This window comes from Anabas testudineus, chromosome 13 (assembly GCF_900324465.2).
Source record: "Anabas testudineus chromosome 13, fAnaTes1.2, whole genome shotgun sequence".
Classification (NCBI taxonomy): domain Eukaryota; kingdom Metazoa; phylum Chordata; class Actinopteri; order Anabantiformes; family Anabantidae; genus Anabas; species Anabas testudineus.
Genome location: NC_046622.1, coordinates 536,281 through 560,168, shown reverse-complemented (window position 1 = coordinate 560,168; position 23,888 = coordinate 536,281). Strand labels below are relative to the sequence as shown.

Below are 23,888 nucleotides of genomic sequence, written 5' to 3'. Positions count from 1 at the left end.
GTTGACTTGATCTAAACTCGGAGGAGAGCCGATAAATCTTCGGGATTCATTTGTTTTAATTTGTTGGGATGTTTCCTGATCAGTGTGATTAAATACCAATCCTGACCTCAAATGGTTTCAGCCTCATCTCCTGTTACGATATGAAAACTGAATATTCCTCGGAGGTTAAAACTGTAACATGGAATCAGTCTGATCCTTCCTTCAGGAATCTCAGCCACTTTGTTGTCGTCCCTGCTTGTTGCTAATTGGCCCCGAGGTCCAAACAGCCGAGTTTCTGGGATTAATTATCTGCTCGGCTTAATTAGTTTTTCCAGCTCCACTGATTAAAGTCAGAGCTGCATCTGTAATGAGAAGATGAAATGGCAGCATATTGCCAACGCGTTGACTCTGCATTAGGACCTCATTTGTTACCTAGAGAAGTAAAAACGCTGGCAGGAGCTTTAACAACTTGTCAGCAACATTTCGCTTTGTGTGATTAGACACTTTGATCAGCAAACCTGTCTCCTAGAAATAAACTGCTGTCTTTGTAGGAAATGTTATGTAGTGCACGGAATGACTGAAGCCCCCCATTTATTATTGGAACCCAGTTGCAGGTGTTTTCAGTTTTGATCCATGTCGATCTGCACAGAACAGTTCCGACTGTTTTGAAAAATACTTTTCTCATTTGAGAATTGAACCAAAGAAAAAGAGAAAAAATCAAACCAAGAGTCTCAACACAACTTATTTTAGAATCAAGCTGTAAAGACTTTAGAGAGCTGTTTGTGTATTTGTACATGAAGAAGCTGAACAGGAAACAGGACAATAACAATAAAAACACAGTTATAGTCTGTTATGTGTTCACTGATTCATATCTACATATACTTCTCATAGTAACATATGTCGTCAGTGGCACTTTACAATTCTTCAGATCTGAAGAAATGCGACAGGTTTAAGGCCTAAAATGAGATAAAGGAACCCAAATAACGAGACAAAGAAATAACGCTGGAAAGACACGAGAGATTTGTAGCTGCCTAAAGACCTGAGCCAGACATTCTCCGAGGTCTTCAGAAACCTCCTTTGTTTGAGCCGAGACCAACCTTTGCTGTCAGGATGAGACTTTGACCCATTTCCACCTTAAAATGAACTGATCATGTGAGAAGTTCTTCAGCACACGGACCCATTTCCTTTGGTCTTATCTAGTTTTAGGACTTAGGCATGTAAAGCAGACGTTTTAGGTCACACTGGTACTAATGGAGAAATAAATCCCTAGAGGTTAAAGGTTTGGTGTTATTATGTAAAATAAGTTTTCTGTTAACTTAGATGAAGGAAACTGTCAGAACTTCTTAGTAAAACCTGTGTGCACACTGTAAGATGTGGTTCTTATCAGTTTAAGTCCAGTGATTCAGTAACTAAACGTCTTCCTGTTGAACATCCTGTTAACCAACCACTCGAAATAGTTGAATAAACTATTTCATTAGTGTCTAATGTTGCTCACTCACTCTTTACATTATAGAATCATCATTTTAACCTGTAATAAATAAAAATGTGATTTGACAGTTTCACATTGAGAATCTCAAAAACTAAATATTTAATACGAGTCTGAGAATTTGAGTCTCTTATCTTAGGTCTTTTTTTTTTTACAGAGAAATGTCAAAAACATCGTCTCACAGAAAAATCTAAAAGCCGCAGTGACAGAACATCAGTATCCTCCGGATGTGCTGTTGGATCTCTGTGGTTCTGACACCGTAGATGATGGGGTTGAAGCAGCTGGGAAAGAACAGGTACATGACGCTGAAGAAAACCCGAACGGCTGCAGGGAGATTGTTTCTGATCCGGTACGACAGGAATGCAACAAGTATGATGGTCAGACTGACGGCCATGACCACAATATGAGTAACACAGGTGTGCAGAGCTTTGGCACCTGACTTCCCTGAACTCAGCACTGAGCTGAATATGACTATGTAAGAAGCAGCGATAAAGATGAAATCAACAACAGGGATGAGAAACACCGTCAACAGCCCCACCAGGTTGTTGATGGCGGTACTTCCACAGGCCAGCTCCACCAAGGCCATGTGCTCACAGAAACAGTGGTCGATCACGTTTCCAAAACAGAATGACAACTTTCCTACCAGAGTCACTAACAGTGTGATCATGAACACGTTTCTGATCACAAGAGGGATCGCAAACTTGAGGAATGTTGGAAGAGCCATGCGCTCATGGTAGGAAAGCGGTGTGCAGATGGCAAAGTATCGGTCCAGAGCCATCCACAGCAGCAGGGTAGACTGACAAGCTCCTAACAAGTGGACGAGAAACATCTGAACCAGGCAGCCGATCAGAGAGATTCCCCTCCAGTCAAACAAGAAACTCAGCAGCATGTTGGGGATGAAAAAGAGCGGGAGACTCAGGTCCACACACGTCATCATAGCAATGAGGATGTACATGGGTGAGTGGAGGGTTCTCTGTGAAATGATGATGTACAGCAGCAGGGAGTTGGCCGACAGCGACACGATGAACAGGACGGAGAATGGGACGAACAGGACGGGCCTCTGTGCTCCGAGTTCGTTGAAGCCGTTGAGAATAAAGAATTGATGTGAGGAGACGTTCTCCCTCAGTGGCTCCATTGTTCCCTTTACCTACTGTAACACCTCCTTTTCCAGGGTTTTAGTTCGATCAGCCTAAAAAGAGACACAAGTATTTTTTTAACGTTATACATTGAATATACTATAATTAATTCTCTGTAAGGTCTTAAACACTGTAAAGTGCCTTGAGATGACTTCTGTTGTGAATTGACGCTATACAAATAAAATTGAGTTGAAATACTGCACTGTTGTTCTATTATAAAACAGTGCTCACAGAACTAAACCTTTACAGGACATGTAAAGGTTGTTCACTAAGCACTGAGCATCATTACTACTACAGCCTTCTCTGTAAAGACAACACTTTTCACATGGTGGGTCATTTTGGATTCTGGAAGAGGGATGAGTCTTCTGTTCCCTTTCAGAGCTTAAACCAACAGCTGTAATGTAATGTGTAAAAGTATAGATTCTTTAAGCCAGTGTTGGCTGGTTTCTAAACTTAATCAATCAAATATGAATTCACTTTAACAAACTATATAACTTACGATAAAATGAAATTTGAACAACAACAAAAAAATCTTAAATAATCAGCTTTCCTTGATTAGATCACAGAACAAACTGTGAACATCATCACATTCAGAGAAAACACACCTGTGGTCAGGTTCCTATTTGACCCAAAACACTACTTTCATTTGGTGATTACTGATGTTTCGCAGCCTTCATCCTAAATCACAGAAGTCACATCTGTCTTCTACTGTTGTCCAGTTTCAAACATCAGTAGAGGGGCGGCTGTATAGACCTGTCTGTCGTCTACCTGGTTCGTTTTCCAGCTCCTCCTTTCACATGTGAAGTGTCCCTGGGCAAGATACTTAACCCTAGTTTCCCCCGGTGAGTCAGGTCAGCTGCAGGCAGCTCTGCCATCAGTGTGTGCTTGTGTGTGAATGGGTGAATGAGACACAGTGTAAAAGGGCTGATTACCAGTTAGTGCATAACATTTACCATTTAGAGAAAATGCGAACAACAGCCGATGCTGTGGTGATTCCAGAGGAGGTTGATATTTACCAGCAAATGTGACTAAATGGAAACTTTGGGCAAATACAGGATTTGTTAGTGGAAAGCAAATCAAATCCACACATCAACAAACCTCACAAATGGCTCATCTCTTCTCTGGGGACTTCATTTAACATCGAACACAGAAATGAAAACAATCAGACAAAAAAAATCTGTAAATCTTAGTTTTAAAAACTGGTAGAAGTCTGCTGCACAAGAATCAATGTAACTGATAATTAATGTAGAAGAGGTCTGAAATCGACTCCAGGGGAAATAATAACACTGTTGGTGTTTATATCTAAACATGTCTAATCTGCAGTGTGATGATTGGAGCTACCGACTTTCCTCCATCCATCTGTCTCAGCTGAACCACTGATGCAGCTTTTTCAGACACTTCCTCTGAGGCTGCTATAGGCTGCAGGACTGAAAATCCCCCAGAGCAACAATACCTTCCAAACAAAGTGAAACAAACCAGAAAGACAGAACGGAGTAAGAAGGTCCTGGCTGGTTTTCAGCCTAAGGATGTTCTGGTAAAAATGTCATGTCTATGACAGGTGTTCTCTCACCTTTATTGTTGAACACTAAGCCACACTGGGCAACTTTTAAAAAATCAGATAATAAATCACCTCTCCTCTAGTTCTTATGTTCTATGAACATTTTTATTCATGGGAGATTTTAATTTTAATTTAAACAAGACCAGCTTATAGCAGCAGCAACACCATCAACTGAATTAGATCCTGAGCAACAGTGATTTCTGATCCCACTGTCTGTCCCATCATATCAGACATGTCAGACTTTATCATTATCAACTTGTCCTCAGAATAAAAGTGCTAATTTTCTTACCACTCATCATATTGGTCCATCAATTTTATTTAGTGAGCACAGTGACGCCCTCAGAAAATTTTCAATGGGGTAGCCGGAAGGGGCCACTGAACATCCTACAGTGGCACAACCACTCAATAGGGTGGCCAGCAATTTAAATGTAATGAAATAAATGAAATCTGCGACCATATAATTTGAATCACCATCTTAGCTGGTAATAGCTTCTAAACCTACAACATGCACACTTGACACTTTACCAGCTACACTGTACAAAGACCTTGGGTCAGTCGAGACATTTTGCACTGGGACCTTAGGGTTTGACACCATAGATCATTGTATACTCCTAGGTCAACATGAAATGAACTCTGATGTCTCTGGATTGGCTCTTGTTTGGCTAAACTCCTACTTATCTGAAAGAACACAGCTAATTTCTAATAAAAATACAATGTCAGCATTTGCTGATGTGAAATACGGAGTACCCCAGGGCTCCGCTCTTGGCCACTTTCTCTTTTCTCTTTATATTTCACTGACGGGCCATGGAATTAATGCCCATTGTCATGCAGATGATGCCCAGTTCAATTAGTAGCAGGGATTGTACCTGTTACCAGTTGGTTGAGCGGTTTCAGTCTCAATAATAATCCAAGAATTTCAGTATGGCTCAATTTAGTCCTGCTGAAGAAGTACAAGTAAAACAAAGATGCTATAGGAAGACATGTTTCCCTTTCGTGAGATAGTAGACATAAATGCTACAGCACCACCATGTGGCCAGGTACTGACATGTTTGGGTTTTGGTTCATAAGGTCCATAGCTAAAATCTTGTTTATGTGTTACTTGGATTCATATGAAAAGATTGAATCTGAAACCTTTTGCTTTTTCCTCCAACCTTATTCTTCATATTATGCAACATTGTACCCAGTATTCCTTATCGTTTTTGTGATTGAAAATTGAGTGGGCGTGGTCTTTGTGATTCCAACAATGTAATATTTACGCAATATCACCTGGGTAAACCAAAATTGGGATACATGTGTACAATGGTAGTGTGAGAAAGCCTTTGCAGTTTAACTGATATTTGCTTCCAGGGTTTATGTTTTGACCATTGTATCTCAGAATCAATAATATGCTTACTTGTGGCTAATTATGAGGCTGCACATGTGGTAGCTGGTATTAGAATTAGGGTTAGGGTTAACTATTCTTAACTAGCAAGCATCTGATTTTGACAATGATGTTCTCCCTGGGCAAGTGACAAATATACTGATGTATAATACCCATACTGCCACCTGCTGAGGACTTGATAATTAATCAACAGTGAAGTGCTACTGAATTGTTCTGCTATCATTGTCCCAGTCAGGGAAGGTTACACATAGTGAAGACGTAAAGAGTGTTGCTCATTACTAGCTTAAGGGGGGTTGTTGGGTTTCTCTCTAGATAAACTGTTGCTTAAAAGCTCTTGACCTTAGTACAGTTTGTAAAGTGTGTTGAGATTATTCTGTTTTGATTTGGTGCTATGTAAAAAAAAAAAAACATTATGTTGGTCATAAAAATCTGATTCTGTAAGTAATTAGTTAGGGGACACAGTTTTCACAAAGCAACAACCTGTCAGTGTTTTTAGGATGTGTTGTCTGATCTCTGTTGTTCTGATGCCGTAGATAATTGGGTTGAAACAGCTGGGGAACAATGGGTACATGGTGCTGAAGAAAACGCGAACAGCTGCAGGAAGATTGTTTCTAATCCGATATGACAGGAAAGCAATTAGTGCCACAATAAGAGTGACACTCATGACTACAATGTGGGTGATGCAGGTGTGAAGTGCTTTGATACTTGATGTTCCAGATCTCAGCACAGAGCTGAATATCACCACGTAAGAAGCAGCAATAAAAATAAAGTCAACTACAATTATGAGGCACAAGCTCAGCAAACCCACCAGGTTGTTGATGCTGGTGCTTCCACAGGCCAGTTCCACCAAAGCCATGTGCTCACAGAAACAGTGGTTTATCACATTTGAAGCACAGAATGACAATTTTCCTGCCAAACTCACAATCAGTGTAATCATGATCACATTTCTGACCACAGGTGGGATGATAAACTTGAGGAATCTTGGTAGAGACATATGTTCATGGTAGTAGAGTGGTGTGCAGATGGCAAAGTAGCGGTCCAGAGCCATCCACACCAGTAATGTGGACTGAAAAGTTCCAACAAAATGAAAGAACTGCATCTGAACCAGGCAGCCAGTCAGAGAGATTCCCCTCCAGTCAAACAAGAAGCTCAGCAGCATGTTGGGGACAAAGACCAGTGGCAGGCTCAGATCCACAAAAGCCATACCAGCTATGAGGATGTACATCGATGAGTGGAGGCTTCTTTCTGAAATGACAACGTACAGCAGCAGGGAGTTGGCCGATAGTGAGAGGACAAACATGCTAAAGAAAGGAATGAAGAGAAAAGGCCTCAGTGCTCCGAGTTCATTGAAGCCGTCGAGGATGAAGTGTTTGTGCGAGGAGACGTTCTCCATCCTCGTCTCCAGCTAAAACCTTTTTTTGATTTGATCAGCCTAAAAACAGACAGAAATCCAATGATTTGACTTAACAACTGCTTGTTTCAGTAAAAAACTTATAACTTGGTTAAATTTTAGTTATTTAAGTAATTGGAACTTGTCTTGTATCATCTGTACCAGTCACATTATTGTGATATGGAGAAATCAATAATAATATTAAATACATAAAGCACGTAATTAAATGTCAAGAACACAGTAAGAGTAACGATTTGAACCGTTGTTAAAAACTGATGTTTTATCTGTACTTTGGACATCCCAGTGGGAAAACAGATCATTAGTTCCCACATAAATGTTCAGGTATAACTATCTTCAATTACATGTGGACAGAGCTGTGACATGTTTAGTGACATGATAACTTGTCCAAGACTGTGGACATACATATTCTGGATATATTTGGTAGAAAGACAAACGTGTCTTTGACAACAGAAGGCTCAACGTTGTAACAGTCACTGTGTTATCTTGTGTTGATGCTGCCTGATCAGTGTTTGAATGTCTGTCTTCTCCAATCTCCAATCTTTACTCCAGTTTTACACCTGACACTACCTGTTGCTCTGTTTCTATCACAGGCTTCTCTATCATGGTGTAAGGATCCCTAGCACCTGACAACTGCTGTCTTGAGAAACCATGTGTATTAGAAACAACATTTTACCACAGTTTCGTTGCATTGTACAGTAACTCACCTGTCCTTGAGCAGTTTGGTTTCACTCTGGAACTGAAAACACACTGAACACAAACTGTAATTAATCAACCGATTCAGCCAGCTGACTGAGTTAATGAAACCTGTTTCCAGTTTGACTAATATCACCAGTATGGCAAAGAAACTGAAGAAGTCTGAAATAATCTGAAGTGAAATAATCTCATCCACTGATTAATTTATTTAATAGAAAAGAAATCTCTAGACTAGAATCACATCTAGTCTGCAGTGTAGTGATATCGGTCTATGACTCTCTTCCAACAAGCCTCCCTCTATCTGTCTCAGTTTAACCACTGACTTAGTATTAATGCCATCTCTATGATGCTGCTATTGGCTCAAGGAACTCCCTGGTACTCTGTGACGTCTCCACCCCGAACACATCCTACAACTGCAGAGTCATCAGAGAACTTCTGAAGATGACAGGACTCTGAGTTGTACCTGAAGTCTGAGGTGTACAGGGTGATGAGGAATAGGGACAGTACTGTCCCCTGTGGAGCACCTGTGCTACAGACCACAGTGTCAGACACACAGTTCTGCAGGCGGACGTACTGTGGGCGGTTGGTGAGGTAGTCCATGATCCAGGAAATCAGGGGAGTGTTGACCTGCATGTTTTTTAATTTCTCTCCCAGCAGTGCAGGCCGGAGGGTGTTGAATGCACTGGAGAAATCAAAAAACATGATCCTCACTTGTCCAGGTGGGTGAAGGTACGATGGAGCAGGTGTATGATGGCGTCATCCACTCCAATATGGGGTTGATAGGCAAACTGGAGGGGGTCAAGTGAGGGTTTAACCAGAGGTCGGAGGGACTCCAGGATCAGCCTCTCAAAAGCCTTCATAATGTGTGATGTCAGAGCCACTGGTCTGAAGTCATTGAGGACTCTGGGACGTGGCGTCTTATTCACTGGAACCAGGCACGACTTTTTCCACCCAATTAGCAAAAAAGGTAAAAAAGTCTTCACATTAGAAATCTTATAACTTGTTTGTAGATTAAAATGTTCCTGTACCAAGAACATTTGGTATTAAGAAGGAATGTGCTTCAAAAACAGATTGTATTATACTTTCTTAAGAAGGGGACAGAGTTTTGACAAACCAACAGCTGCCAGCGTCTTTAGGATGTGTTGTCGGATCTCTGTGGTTCTGACACCATAGATGATCGGGTTGAAACAGCTCGGGAACAGCAGGTACATGGTGCTGAAGAAAACTCGACTGGTGGCAGAAAGTTCATTCCTGATTCGGTATGACAGAAACGCAATTAGTGCCACAGTCAGGGTGACACTCATGACCACAATGTGGGTGATGCAGGTGTGAAGTGCTTTGATACCTGATCTTCCAGACGTCAGCACAGAATTGAATATCACCACATAGGAAGCAGCAATAAAAATAAAGTCAACCACAGGGATAAAGCACACAGTCAGCAAACCCACCAGGTTGTTGATGCTGGTGCTTCCACAGGCCAGTTCCACCAAAGCCATGTGCTCACAGAAACAGTGGTTTATCACATTTGAAGCACAGAATGACAATTTTCCTGCCAAATTGACCATTACTGTGATCATGATCACATTTCTGACCACAGGTGGGATGATAAACTTGAGGAATCTTGGTAGAGACATATGTTCATGGTAGTAGAGTGGTGTGCAGATGGCAAAGTAGCGGTCCAGAGCCATCAATACAAGTAACGTGGGCTGAAAAGCTCCAACAAAATGAAGAAAGTGCATCTGAACCAGGCAGCCAGTCAGAGAGATTCCCCTCCAGTCAAACAAGAAGCTCAGCAGCATGTTGGGGACAAAGAACAGTGGCAGGCTCAGATCCACAGCGGCTAAACCAGCTATGAGGATGTACATCGGTGAGTGGAGGCTTCTTTCTGAAATGACAGCGTACAGCAGCAGGGAGTTGGCCGATAGTGAGAGGACAAACATGATGACGTAAGGAATGAAGAGAAAAGGCCTCAGTGCTCCGAGTTCATTAAAGCCGTCGAGGATGAAATGTTTGTGCGAGGAGACGTTCTCCATCCTCGTCTCCTGCTAAAACCTTTTTTTGATTTGATCAGCCTAAAAACAGACAGAAATCAAATGATTTTACACTTTTGAACTAATTATTTCTCTAAAGTATTTTGAAACTGTTCAAAATTACTTAAAATATAATTGTCATTAAAGAAAATATCTCCTTGCTGCCATCTCTCTAACTGATTTCTAAATAATGCAAGGCAACAACACAATTTAATTTATGAAGTCAGTTTCATTAATATAACAAAAATCACAAATTTTGTACATTTGCACTGGGGGAAAACATACAAAAACAATAAACACAGAGGTCAAAAAACAAACAAGACATCTAAACAAGTCACAGTATGATATCGAGAACTGATTGAAATAGGTAAACACGTAATGACAGTTTCTAAGAATTTATGTTTTACATCAGTAATTCTGACAGCCCAGTGGGAAAACAGATCAAGCGTTACCACAAAATGTTCTGAAAGAGTTTAAAACAATCAGTAATGTGATATTTTATCTCATATAAACTAATTTCATTCGTTTTTTTTTTTTAGTGAATAAGTGCAATGATTTACTTTAAGAAAGGCCCTGCCACTAGTCTCAGATACAACTCCAAGTTCTTCCACTTGCTATAGTATTTGTAAGTTTTACAAACCTCAGTTTGGCCTAAAGCTAACTTGAAACAAAAAACTTTAGTACTGTTTAAACTACCTGCTATTAAATGTGGTTCTGTGCATTAAAAAGTATGAAGCACTCAAAATATAAAGGTACAGATCAGGAAAAATAATAGAGACATGAGAACAGAGACTCGTCCAAGACTGTGGACATACATTTTCTGGATATATTTGGTAGAAAGACAAACGTGTCTTTGACAACAGAAGGCTCAACGTTGTAACAGTCACTGTGTTATCTTGTGTTGATGCTGCCTGATCAGTGTTTGAATGTCTGTCTTCTCCAATCTCCAATCTTTACTCCAGTTTTACACCTGACACTACCTGTTGCTCTGTTTCTATCACAGGCTTCTCTATCATGGTGTAAGGATCCCTAGCACCTGACAACTGCTGTGTTGAGAAACCATGTGAAACAACATTTTACCACAGTTACAGCAGTAACTCTGCTGCCTCCACAGTAAATATTCAGCATGGAAAAAGTAAAGTTTGCAAAGAAACTTCCTATACAAACCTCTTGACGAGCAGAGGCAGCTCACCTGTCCTTGAGCAGTTTGGTTTCACACTGTAGACTGAGTTGATGAAACCTGTTTCCAGTTTGGCTAATTTCACCAGTATGGCAAGTCTGAAATAATCTGAAGTCAAATAATACACTGATTATTAAATTACAAATTCACTCATATAATAATCCACTTATTAACTTATAACAAAAAGACCTTCACATTTTTCAAAGAAATCAAGTATTAGTCTTAAGTCTCTCTAGTTAAGAGTTAGAGACTCTAGTCTGCAGGTTAGTGATATCGGTCTATGACTCTCTTCAAACAAGCCTCCCTCTATCGGTCTCAGCTTAACCACTGACTTAGTATTCATCCCCTCTCTATGATGCTTCTATTGGCTCAAGGAACACTGTCACAGGACAGGTATGACAGACTGAAAATCCACACCTCTTCACAGGTGTGCTGCAGGGCTCTGTTTTTGGCCCTCCTCTCTTCTCCATCTACACAATGTCCCAATGTTCCGTCATCGGCTCAAGGAACGTCCATCTTTGCTATGCTGATGACACGACCAATCTTTTCCACTAGATGACTTCTCTTATCACACATTTCTGCCCATCTCTGCTTGAATGAAGGAAGAACATTTTTACTTCAATCTCACCTAGACAGAAGCGCAAACCTTTCAATTAGCACAGCATCAACTTGGTCTTGATCTTCTGCAACTGCTCCCACAAAGTCCGTAAGTCCTTTATCTCATGCAACCTCACCTACAACACCAGAAACATTAGACCCTACTTTTCTAGAGGGTAAAATTCTATAAATTGAAATTGCTGGTAAAAAACACGAGCTTGACCCAACATACAGTACAATGAGATTCTGCCTACTGACCTTCTGAGAATATTCATCTAATTCATGCTCCAGATTAACAAGAACCAAATGGCTCATAACTACTAATAATACTACTACTATCTGTCACGTCATCGTCGAGGTAAATTACTAACTATCTTATGCTTCAACATAGTGTTTTTTTATGGACATTTCATGCCGAGTGCAGAACTCTGTAAATAAATCTAAGAACATTCAACTTATTCACACACCTCTCATCCTGGGCAACTCTTGGGGAGGTGAAAATCAAGTACAGTAGAGAAGTAAACTCAATGAGTCCTAATTTTTATATACAGAGAGCATTTTCTGTTATTAGTGTTTTCTGATCAATTAGTAGTGTCTGTTCCTAAAGTACTGGGACAGATTTGAAGTAAATCAAAGTCAATAAATCTATGACCCTACCTCCACCCACCTATCTACCGACCTTCATCATGATTCACAGATAAGCTGGCTATAGTGTGGATAACGAGCAGATCATGTTGAGAGGGTGTTGCTGTCACTGTTGTTTTGGGGTTTTCTGTCACAGCTCTCATAATATTGGTTATCGCCTGTTTTCTTGGCTAACCTGGACATTTCATTTTATTTGTTACTTACAAGCGGAAACAATGGGTGCATGGCGCTGAAGAAAACCGCTTAAGAGACCATTTCTGATGCAATAGGACAGGAAAGCAGTGAGTGCAATAAATGTGCTGACACTGATGACCACATTGTGGGTGATGCAGGTATGAAGTGCTTTGATACCTGATCTTCCAGATCTCAGCACAGAACTGAATATCACCACACAGTCAGCAAACCCACCAGGTTCTTGATGCTGGTGCTTCCACAGGCCAGTTCCACCAAAGCCATGTGCTCACAGAAACAGTGGTTTATCACATTTGAAGCACAGAATGACAATTTTCCTGCCAAATTGACCAATACTGTGATCATGATCATGCTCAGACTAGTGTAGCATTAATGTTACCAGCTGAAGTACTGTTGATCTACTATGATCTATATGCCATCTGCTGTTAGTAGACATGATTGCTTAGTACATGTGCCCAAACTCGAACCTGTCTAGGAAGCTCAGATAGCGGAGGGATGTGCGCTTCCTGAATGCTGCTCACTGATAAGGTTGCTCAGGATGCATCTGTGACAGCATCCTATGCTAAATGGACCTTGCTTCAGTGAAGGTGCAAGGGAAGAGGCATTTCCTCATCTGTGCGCTCCTGCTGATGCTGCCTTTCTCCAGCAGTCACAAGAGGTTTTGTTTGTGTATGTCAACACTGTCTTTTAGGTTGCTTTCACACCTACAGGATTTAGTTTGATTAAATCGCACTTAAGCTCGTTTTCCCTCTTAGTGTGGTTCGATTTGTCCGGTGTGAACACGGTAATCGCACTCGAGTGCGCACTAAAACAACCGCACAGAGACCCCAAAAACGAGGTGGTCTTGATCCGCATCATCTAGCGAATTCTGGTGCGGTCCTCCTGGTGAGAATGCGTACTATGAATCGCATGATTTGAGGTCTTTGGGTAGTGTGTAGATTTTCATCTTTTTTGTTTGTCCACCAAAAACATGCTGTCTGATTAATGGTGGACAAACGTGGAGACGTGAGGAGGTAAAGTTCCTCACAGACAGCAGGTCTTGTTACAACCTGGACTGACGGACGGCGACGAACAAACAGGTAGGAACCAAAATGAGGTTTATTTAACAAAAGGGCAGCTAACTAGACAAAGTAACAATGAAAAACTACTTACTAACTGTGGACAAAACTGACAAAGTAGATGCACAAAGTAACAAACAAAATTCACTGCAGAAGGCAGGCCAGACGGGAACAAACAAACGAAGCTAACAGGACAAAGTAACAACGAAAAAACACACTGCAAAGAGGCAGGCAACTCACAAACAAACTCACAAAAGAAACCAGGGTCAAACAAACAAAGTGCAGTCCAGGTTGAAACAAACAGAGAGTCCAGGGTTATCCAAAATGACTGAATGACTAACTTGACAAACTGACGAACCAACAAACTAACGAACCAGTGGCGTGGATTCCATGAAAAGGGTGCAGCATGAAAGACAATCAACAAACCAGCAATGAACTGAGGACTGAGGGGTGCTTATAAGGCAGAGGGAGGGCACAGGTGAACTGAGTCAGTAATTAGTCCAGGGAGTTCAGTGGAAAGTGGAGGAAGTCCATATATGGTTGTGTGGCAGGAGGGTGAGACACAAAACAAAACATAACAACCCGACAGGGGGAATTGTAACAGGTCTGTGTCACAGTTTTAAGGGAGGGGGACGAGGCAGGAATTAACTTAAACAGGATTTATTACTGAAAAAAATACAAAAACAGGGAAAACACGAGGACAAAGTAACAACAGAAAACCATCAGTGCGACTGGGAACAAAGTAACAAAACAAGACTCCAAAGTACAAAACCAAAAACCACTGCACGATGGCAGGAAAACACTCACTGAAACAGGTAACAAAGTCCAAAGATTCAGGAGGGGAAAACAAGTCAAGAGAGTCCAAAATCCAGAGTCCAGGGGGGGAGGCAGACAGGGCTGAGGAGGAATGAGCAGGAGCAGGCAAGGTTGGGCAACAGTCAGGGAAACAACAGGCAGGAACACAGGCAAGGAACCACAGGCTGGAGACAGGTTGGGGAAAACGACGCTGGAAACAAGAGGGGGAATGACGACGATCTGACAGGGGAGGAAGGTCTGAGGAGAGCTTATGTAGTGTGAAGTGGGCACAGGTGAGTCCAATATGCCGCTGATTGGCAAGAGCAGAGGGAGAGAACTGGCTGGTGGGAGAAGTCCAGAGGGAGAGTGAGGTGGAGCAGTGAGGGAAATCCTCAGCTTGGCCTGATGCCGGGCCGAAACCATGACAGTCTAGTGACTCTGCAAGCGATGTAACGTAAAAAACAATAATCAACGGAATGACCGATCTGCTTTACCTTCATAGTGAACTCATACCTACTGTCACACAAACGTACAGTAGAACAACACTTTATCTTCTTCCTGTATTTACTTTTTATTTCCCGCAACAGAAACAATCTGACCAATAAGAGGAGAGGATGTTCTCACGTAGTTTGAAGTGACGTGTTTTGGTTCGTTTGGATTTTTACTCAGTGTGAAACGAAACCGAACCGAAGAGAAACTGATACAATGATACAAAGTCATCAACTGATTCAGACCAAAGCAAAAGTATTAAGATGTGAAAGCGACCATAAAAATTATGTTCCTAAACAACTAAACAACAACAACTGCAACTGTGATTATGTTTTTGTAGCGACCGTAATGGTAATGTAACGTGACGTAATCAAACTCAACATTCTGGATATCGGGGGACTTTGACCATGTGAGTCTCACCTCACCTCCCAACATCACAGTCAGTTAATGGATACCTGAGGCTATAAAGACTCTAAGAGACAGCGTTGAGAGAGTGCATGAGGCATTTAAAAATGGAGACAGAGAACTTATCAAGTTCAAGTGCATCTCCACCCCTGCAGCTCTGCAGGAAATACTTAACAGAATGAAGATTTGCACGGAGATGGTTGGGGTAGATGGCGGGGAAATACAGCGCAGGGTTCCCACATATAGTTGGGTTTAAGCAAGAATAGTACTGAGGTTAGGGATAGAGACAAATCATGTTTTTGTTTGAATTTCAGTGAGGATGTTGTGTGTTTAGTCGCTATTAGATTTTTCACTATTAGGAATGAACACAACCATATAAAACCTCACTAACACTGGAGTCACATACCTCGACTTGAACTGCAAGATCTGGTATTTTCGCACAAGAGAAAACAGGATGTTTCAAGATCGAATATTTCAATGGGCAATAATAAATTGCCTGTATCAATGTATTTGTCAACATATGACCATTATGTTGACAGAAAACATAATCCGGTTGCAATTAACTTAACTTAACTTTAGGGGTAGTAGTGCCGACTCAGTCTGGCAGTCTGCCAAAACGAATTTCCCCAAGGGAATCAATAAAGTATAAGTAAGTATAGATGCCTACAATCATATATTTATAATCGCACTTTAGTTGTATAGGAACGTAAATTTTAGGAGACTATATTGGGATATATACAATGACAAGAAGAAGTTTGGAAACCTCTAAAAACCAACGGTTTTATTCACTCATTTACTGGCCCAGTGCAGCATAGAACATTTTCTGCTGTCGCTGTGACCCAGTAGAGCTTCAGTTACTGTATGTATTATATTGGTTACTATTGTAACCTAATATTCTGTGAATTTGGCGTAGCTCCCTGGGCTTCAGTTGCTGCTATGTCCTGAACTAGACACTTTTTTTTAATCACCAGGGAAGATGAATAATTTTTAATATTAATAATGAAATATTAAACTTATAACCTGGTTTATCCATTGGTTTATTATGAAGCGAATAAGCCAGATGACAGTAACAGTGGCAACAGGCAGTAACAGCTGAGCCAGCTAAAGAACAAGTGGTGATCAATTGACCTTTCTACTTTTATCCTTAGTCAAGAATTCAAAGCACACAGCTGAAGATTAAATTCAGTTTTTGGCTTAATATGTGCTGGTAAATAATCCAACTACTTAATACTTGAAATTGGTGTCACAGACATTTCAGGCCTATTATTAGAGTGAATTAATAAATCTTTAGACTGTCTTCATGCTGCCTGGTCCCTTGAGCAGTCATTAAGTATTTTATTAACAAGACAACAGATGCTCTTTTAATTTCTTTAAACCTTAGAAATTTGTAAATATTTTTTATTAGTTTCTTAAGAGGGACATGCAGTTTTGACAACACAACAACCTGTCAGTGTTTTTAGGATGTGTTGTCTGATCTCTGTTGTTCTGATGCCGTAGATAATCGGGTTGAAACAGCTGGGGAACAGTGGGTACATGGTGCTGAGGAAAACACAAACAGCTGCAGGAAGATTGTTTCTAATCCGATATGACAGGAAAGCCATCAATGTCACAATCATGCCAATGCTCATGACCACAATGTGGGTGATGCAAGTGCTTTGATACCCGATCTGCTGGACCTCAGCACAGAACTCATTATGACTGTATAAGACATAGCAATAAAAGTAAAATCGACCATCATAACAAGGCAAATGGTCAGCAAACCCACCAGGTTGTTGATGCTGGTGCTTCCACAGGCCAGTTCCACCAAAGCCATGTGCTCACAGAAACAGTGGTTTATAACATTTGAAGCACAGAATGACAATCTTCCTGCCAAACTCACAATCAGTGTGACCATGATCACATTTCTGACCACAGGTGGGATGATAAACTTGAGGAATCTTGGTAGAGACATGTGTTCATGGTAGTACAGTGGTGTGCAGATGGCAAAGTAGCGGTCCAGAGCCATCCACACCAGTAATGTGGACTGAAAAGCTGCAACAAAGTGAATGAAGTGCATCTGAACCAGGCAGCCAGTCAGAGAGATTCCCCTCCAGTCAAACAAGAAGCTCAGCAGCATGTTGGGGACAAAGACCAGTGGGACTGTCAGGCTAAACCAGCTATGAGGATGTACATCGGTGAGTGGAGGCTTCTTACTGAAATGATAGTGTACAGCAGCAGGGAGTTGGCCGATAGTGAGAGGACAAACATGATGACGTAAGGAATGAAGAGGAAAGACCTCAATGCTCCGAGTTCATTGAAGCCGTCGAGGATGAAGTGTTTGTGCGAGGAGACGTTCTCCATCCTCGTCTCTTGCTAAAACCTCCTTATTCAAGGTTTTTGTTTGGTCAGCCTAAAATCATGAATGAAAATAAATTATTTCAAAGCATTTCTGTTTCTGTAAAATACCCTGTACTTGATAAAATAACTTCTATAATAATACTATATACTATAATAATACTATATTGTGCACACTTGCTTCCACAACAGAAACTGTATTGGAGTGGAGTCTCTTGCCATTGTTGGGTTAACAAGTGTTACACAACATTATTCTGTGATGATTAGTCAAGATAATAAAAATATGTTGTTGTCATTACAGAGAAAACAGCTGCATCTGCTACTGGGATAGTAAGTGAAACAGAATAGTACTAGTATTAATGAGTACATAAGTCACACAATACAATGCTAAATATATAATAACTGTAATAATTTAAAACTGTTCTAATAAACAGATTTTTTCTGTGTATCGGCAATGATTGAGAATTGGGAAAATACACAGTTGATAGCTAACTTTTCTCTGCATTGTACCGTCAATTTGTTAAGAACATTTAAAACAACCAATGAATGGTTCAAATCTTTTACAGCCTACCTGGAACTCTTTGCATTAGCATTTATCTAACGTTATTACTGGGTTTTCCCATGTTGTAATTCTCATCCAGAGCCAGACTCTGCAAAGACTACATCTATTACATACCACCAATTAGTGTTACAGTAGGGAGATCACTACGCTGTTGCTTAAATAACATGTTTCTTATCTCTGTTGAGGCCTTGAGGATAGAGGGTAGTGACTACAATGACTGTAATGAACTTCAATGGAAAATGTTGGCGTTTCTGACGTGTCATGATAAAAGATGCACTGAAAAAACATGTCTAACAGAAAAACTGATTTACCACATTTTCTCTGCATTAAAAAGTCACTGTCTCTTTGGATAGGTGGTTTATTTCAGGGGTTTTAGTTTCACATTAAAGAATAATGAAAACATTCATGTACATCAGGTTTCTGTTGGTATTTAGCTGTTAAACTTTTGTTAAACCTGTCTGTACTGTGACGATATCAGTCATGGAATTTACCCCAACCCCTTACCTCCACCTGTCCTGGCTGAACCACTGACTCTGCACTTTAAGACCTTCTGTTTGATGCTTCCATTGGATGAAGTCCAACACTGTGTGGCACATTTGTGATTTAACAAATTCAGATGCTCCTGGAACAATCTCTGTTTTGTGGTATTGTGTGAACTTCTGCCTCTGAGCAGAGGTTTGTACCTTTGAGTCAAACCAATAGAGTAAGAAGAGAAGAATACAGTGGCACTGATCTAGAACGTGTAAACAGGCTGCTTTTATTCCTCTAAAATCTGAGGTTAGTCTCACAATTACCTCTACATACATACATAGTTACAAAGATCACAGTCAGATTTGTCTGTGGCTGATCACAATGACAGGGTATTTAACCCAACTAAACTGCAATCACAGTGGACAATGTAATTACAATACACACATACCTTTTCCTTTGCCCGGCACCCATCTTCTCCTTCCCCTTCTCACCTACCCGGCATTATCTCTGTGCTCGATCCTCACCTTCCTCTCCAGCCTAGTTTTCGATCCATCTCCTGCAAGTTCAGTTTCCTTTATTTTACGGCATTATCTTCTGCATCTTATCCCTTATTATCTCTTCCTAGACCTCTTCGGCTTAGACACGTGTCTCCAGGTCCTGTTTCTGGTTTACCCTTCATCCGAACCTGAGCACAGTACATGAATGATTCTGTAAATTCCAACTGTATTACAGTCTACTGGAAAGACTCCCAATGAACACTTACTCACTTTGTGGAGGTAACGCAATAAATGCAAATCTATAGGTCCATGTGCTGGACACATCTCAGCTACCCATTGAGAATGTGTCCTTTAGAATTACAACTCAAATTGGGCTAAAAGACACAAACCTGACAGAGTATAACCTTCTTTGAAAATCTGTCTGTTTACCTGCCATCAAAAGTCCTTGTATGACAAACAAAATGGTCCTTTTTCAATGAAACACTCCACATCGCCCCTCCTGAATCTCACCATCCCCCCTGGTCAGTTCATAGGTAATGCTCCTAACCTCAGCATTACAAAATTCAGAACCTTCATGCTCCAAGACCAAAGCCTGCCCCTGCATGTGGGAAAATCCCTCTACAGTTAGGAGCTGAAAACCAGATGGTGCCAAACAGAGAAGTCCAGACCTTTTGATCACCTTGGCTCAAAGAAACTCTACTGGGTAATTCTCACCCTCGAGAATTCCTGCAAAAAACTAGATTATCACAACTTTTAGAGAAGCTAAATCTAGATACTTTTTGAAATTCTCAAAGAAATGTGCATCTATAAGACATATTCCACATTACTTAAAGATGCAGTGTGTAAGATTTAGTAGCATCTAGTGGTGAGGTTGCACATGACCAGCTGAATAACCGAAATTTTATAATTTTAATTAGTATGCATGATTTAACATTTTTATTTACCATGCAAAAAAGGCATTCTCTATGAATGAACATCTATAACAAATCATTCATTACAAATTCTAACAGTTTCTTAAGATGGGGACACAGTTTTAACAATGCAACAGCCTGTCAGTGTCTTAAGGATTTGTTGCCGGATCTCTGTGGTTCTGATGCCATAGATGATCGGGTTGAAACAGCTGGGGAACAGCAGGTACATGGTGCTGAAGAAAATACGAGAGCTGACCGTAAGTTCATTTTTGATTCGATATGACAGGAAAGCAATTAGTGCCAAAATTAGACTGACAAAGATGACCACAATGTGAGTCATGCAGGTGTGAAGTGCTTTGATGCCTGATCTGCCAGACCTCAGCACAGAGCTGAATATCAATACGTAAGAGACGGCAGTGAATAGATCATCGGCCACAGGGATGAGGAACACTGTCAGTAAACCCACCAGGCTGTTGATGCTGTAGCTTCCACAGGCCGGTTCCACCAAAGCCATGTGCTCACAGAAACAGTGGTTTATCACATTTGAAGCACAGAATGACAATTTTCCTGCCAAACTCACAATCAGTGTAATCATGAGGAAATTTCTGACCACAAGTGGGATGATAAACTTGAGGAATCTTGGTAGAGACATATGTTCATGGTAGTACAGTGGTGTACAGATGGCAAAGTAGCGGTCCAGAGCCATCCACACCAGTAATGTGGACTGAAAAGTTCCAAAAAAGTGAATGAAGTGCATCTGAACCAGGCAGCCAGTCAGAGAGATTCCCCTCCAGTCAAACAAGAAGCTCAGCAGCATGTTGGGGACAAAGAACAGTGGCAGGCTCAGGTCCACAAAAGCCATACCAGCTATGAGGATGTACATCGATGAGTGGAGGCTTCTTTCTGAAATGACAACGTACAGCAGCAGGGAGTTGGCCGATAGTGAGAGGACAAACATGCTAAAGAAAGGAATGAAGAGAAAAGGCCTCAGTGCTCCGAGTTCGTTGAAGCCATCGAGGATGAAGTGTTTGTGGGAGGAGACGTTCTCCATCCTCGTCTCGTTCTGAAACATCTTTGTCTAGTATTTTTGTTCCACCAACCTGAAAACAGACATTGTATTGTGTAAAACAATGCTTTCTAAAAACAGCTCGTTTCTGTAAAATATTTGTAGTTATAGTTGATTTATATGTAACAAATCCGTTGGTGGTAAAAAAAATGATGAAAATGTACAGTTCTCTTTATATGAAATATAAATTAAACGTGCACCCTGATTTGTAGAACATACACAATGTAAGCTTTCATATATAATAAGGGTAAAGAAAGGTTTTTTAGAAACTCATGTGTTGCATCACTTCACAACACAGTGGGAAAACAGATGGTGAATTATTATTATTAGGTGAATTATCACATGTAGTATAATTCATGTATTTTCTACTTGGACATTAGAGAGCCCTGCTTCAACAGTGTAACTGTAACATGGCAGACTTTCATTACTTATGTGATTCTTTTATTTTTCACTTGCACTAATGCACGTGATTCTAAACTGTTCGCTTCTATCTGTCCATCTGTTGCAACAATAAGGAGCAATAATATTAGTTAGCTAAATAATCACATTAGCAGGTTCAATATCAAAGACATGAGAACCACAAAGTCTGTTGTTCTTTACATATATTTTGGATAGATTAAGTAGAAAACAACAGAAAACCTAGATGTGCAATCAATATCTTGTTTAATTTTGTCGACTTAAGATGTATGTTTTCTGTGAGCTTTGCTCCACTTTAACACAAGAAATAAGCTGTAACTCTTTGTTATTAATAATTACCTAACACTCTTAATGTATTTCCCTCTGGCTGTCTACTCTGTGAACACAGCTGTTACATATCTGTCCATCGTGGATTCATTAGAAAAAAGTTTTTCTTCGCATCAAAGGTGTTGAATGCTGCAGATTGTACAGACCTCTGTGGTACCACTGTGAATTTCAGCTATTTGTAGCACGTGTTGATCAACCTCACCTCATTTTCTTTGCACTGAACAGTGATCACTTCTTGCACCACAGGGTTCAATAGTAAATATCTGCAAAATATATGGAAAAGAAAAATATTAAAACAACGTAAAATCTTTTCAAAAACACTTAATAAACAAGCAACAAAATGAGAGTGGAGAAACTTATAGCTCCTTCAGGGAAGTGAGGAGACACTGGAAACATAACCTAACATTAACCAAAAGATTTAGACTGTTGAAAAATGTGAATGTTTCCAGTTCAATAACATCAGAAGGTGGCAAATTATTAGAATTAAGATACATAACAATGACTAAAATGTCTGGAATAATCTCACCACACTGTCAAAAATGAAGAAAAGGAGAGCTCATCCACGCACCCTCTATCCAACTGCAAACTGAACCACTGGGATCAGCAGTTTAACACTCTGACTGATGCAGCCATTGGCTGGAAAAAAACACTGTATCATAAAGTCAGTGAATTTAGAAACATGTTTACACGACTATTCAAAGGTTTGAAAATAATTAGTTTTTAATGAAATCTCTAAGGAATTTTTAATGATTAATTAGTCTTTGCCTTGCTAAACTTGCTTTAGCAAACACTTGGTGCCCTTGGATGTCATGACTAGTGTTTGCTGATGATGGGGCTCTGTATGTATTTTTGGATATCCGAGACAGGGTTGTATTGTATTGAAGCCGCCCGGCCGAACTGAGTGAGAGAGTGAAAGGCCTCAGTCAGGGAGGTGTCCAAGAACCGGATGGTCACTCTGGAAGAGCTCCAGGATTTCTCTGTGGACAGAGGAGAATGTTCCAGAAGAACAACCATCTCTGCAGCTCTCCACCAACCAGGGCTGTACGGTAGAGTGGACAGACAGAAACCACTCCTCCGTAAAGTTTGCCAACATGCACCTGAAAGACTCTCAGACTATGAGAAACAAAAGTCTCTGGTCTGATAAAACAAAGACTGAACTCTTTGGCCTGAATTCTAAGCTTCATGTCTGGATGAAACCAGGCACCACTCAGCACCTGACCAACACCATCCCTACAGTGAAGAATGGTGGAGGCAACATCGGCAACAAGAATCTTCACCTTGAGTTTGTGATGCTTTGTTTTCAGACCACCACCACCTGTTGTATTTGATATGCCTCTACCTTGTCATATGGTTAAAACAGTATTGTCTGGTAAATAATTACTCCACTGCTGCTCATTTTTCCAATGTTCTCACTCATAATTTAGTGATTAACACAATTGATCTTTGTGCTTTGATTCAGATGTTGAGGTATTATCTTCTCGCTTTAATACACCCTGTCAAATTACATTGGATACTGTGGCTCCACTGAAAACTAGCAATTGTAAACCACGACATGACGGCGCGAACTCTAGACGGTATTTACCGACAGGTGTGGCACTACAGCGTATTGCGTACCTGAGCATTGTCTTACAGGCAGGCAGTTTTGTTTATCTTGCACTGTGTAATGATGTAATGTGATGATTCTCTTGTGGACTTATTGACGTAGAAAAGTCTTATAAACTTACTCTGCTCCACTTTTTGAGAATGTATGGAAGTATATAAATGTATAGTTTATTACAGGTAAAAGTTTAGTTTCTGCGAATGTACTGAGAGATTTTACATTTCCATCAGTGATACTTGTCCAAAAATAAGTGCTTTAGTCCAGTAAAGTCAAGCATCTGTGAGTAGTATGCGTAAGTACAGTCGAGTAACACTTGGAATTATACTATGTGATGATAGTATGTCCTCAACCACTAAGTACAAGTGATGGTGTGCACTTTTGTTTTACTGAAGAAGAATATTTCTTAGAATACAATAGTGTTATACAAGAAAATGTGAATGGGATGTATGGGAAATGTCAAGAATTGAGGTTATAGACAGTGTGAGCACAAATGTCAGTTATAAAGATCGGAAAAGACACAGATATTGTATGCGCTGTGGAGAATGTAACTGTTCAAACTATTTGATAAAGATGCAGCCTGGAGGATGAACTGAGCGCTCCGTGTCTTCATTACTGCTACAACTTACCTGTGTTTTCCAGATTGTGTCTCGGCTATTGTTGCTGTGGTA

The 23,888-nt window shown here is 40.5% G+C and overlaps 4 protein-coding genes and 1 pseudogene across 4 annotated transcripts; all 5 read right to left on the bottom strand.

Annotated features, from left to right (window-relative positions):
* Window positions 1-1,655: 1,655 nt before the first annotated feature.
* Window positions 1,656-2,600, bottom strand: LOC113170598 (olfactory receptor 52K1-like). Its single transcript, XM_026372744.1, has one exon. It carries the CDS (start codon window positions 2,598-2,600, stop codon window positions 1,656-1,658), a length of 945 nt encoding a protein of 314 aa, XP_026228529.1.
* A 3,385-nt stretch (window positions 2,601-5,985) lies between these two features.
* On the bottom strand, window positions 5,986-6,933 carry LOC113170589 (olfactory receptor 52K1-like). Its single transcript, XM_026372731.1, has one exon. It carries the CDS (start codon window positions 6,931-6,933, stop codon window positions 5,986-5,988), a length of 948 nt encoding a protein of 315 aa, XP_026228516.1.
* A 1,787-nt stretch (window positions 6,934-8,720) lies between these two features.
* Window positions 8,721-9,677, bottom strand: LOC113170579 (olfactory receptor 52K1-like). Its single transcript, XM_026372720.1, has one exon. The coding sequence runs from the start codon at window positions 9,675-9,677 to the stop codon at window positions 8,721-8,723; it is 957 nt and encodes a 318-aa protein (XP_026228505.1).
* A 6,767-nt stretch (window positions 9,678-16,444) lies between these two features.
* On the bottom strand, window positions 16,445-17,375 carry LOC113170573 (annotated as a pseudogene).
* Window positions 17,376-19,913: 2,538 nt separating this feature from the next.
* Window positions 19,914-20,861, bottom strand: LOC113170528 (olfactory receptor 52K1-like). Its single transcript, XM_026372650.1, has one exon. The coding sequence runs from the start codon at window positions 20,859-20,861 to the stop codon at window positions 19,914-19,916; it is 948 nt and encodes a 315-aa protein (XP_026228435.1).
* Between the last annotated feature and the right edge of the window lie 3,027 nt (window positions 20,862-23,888).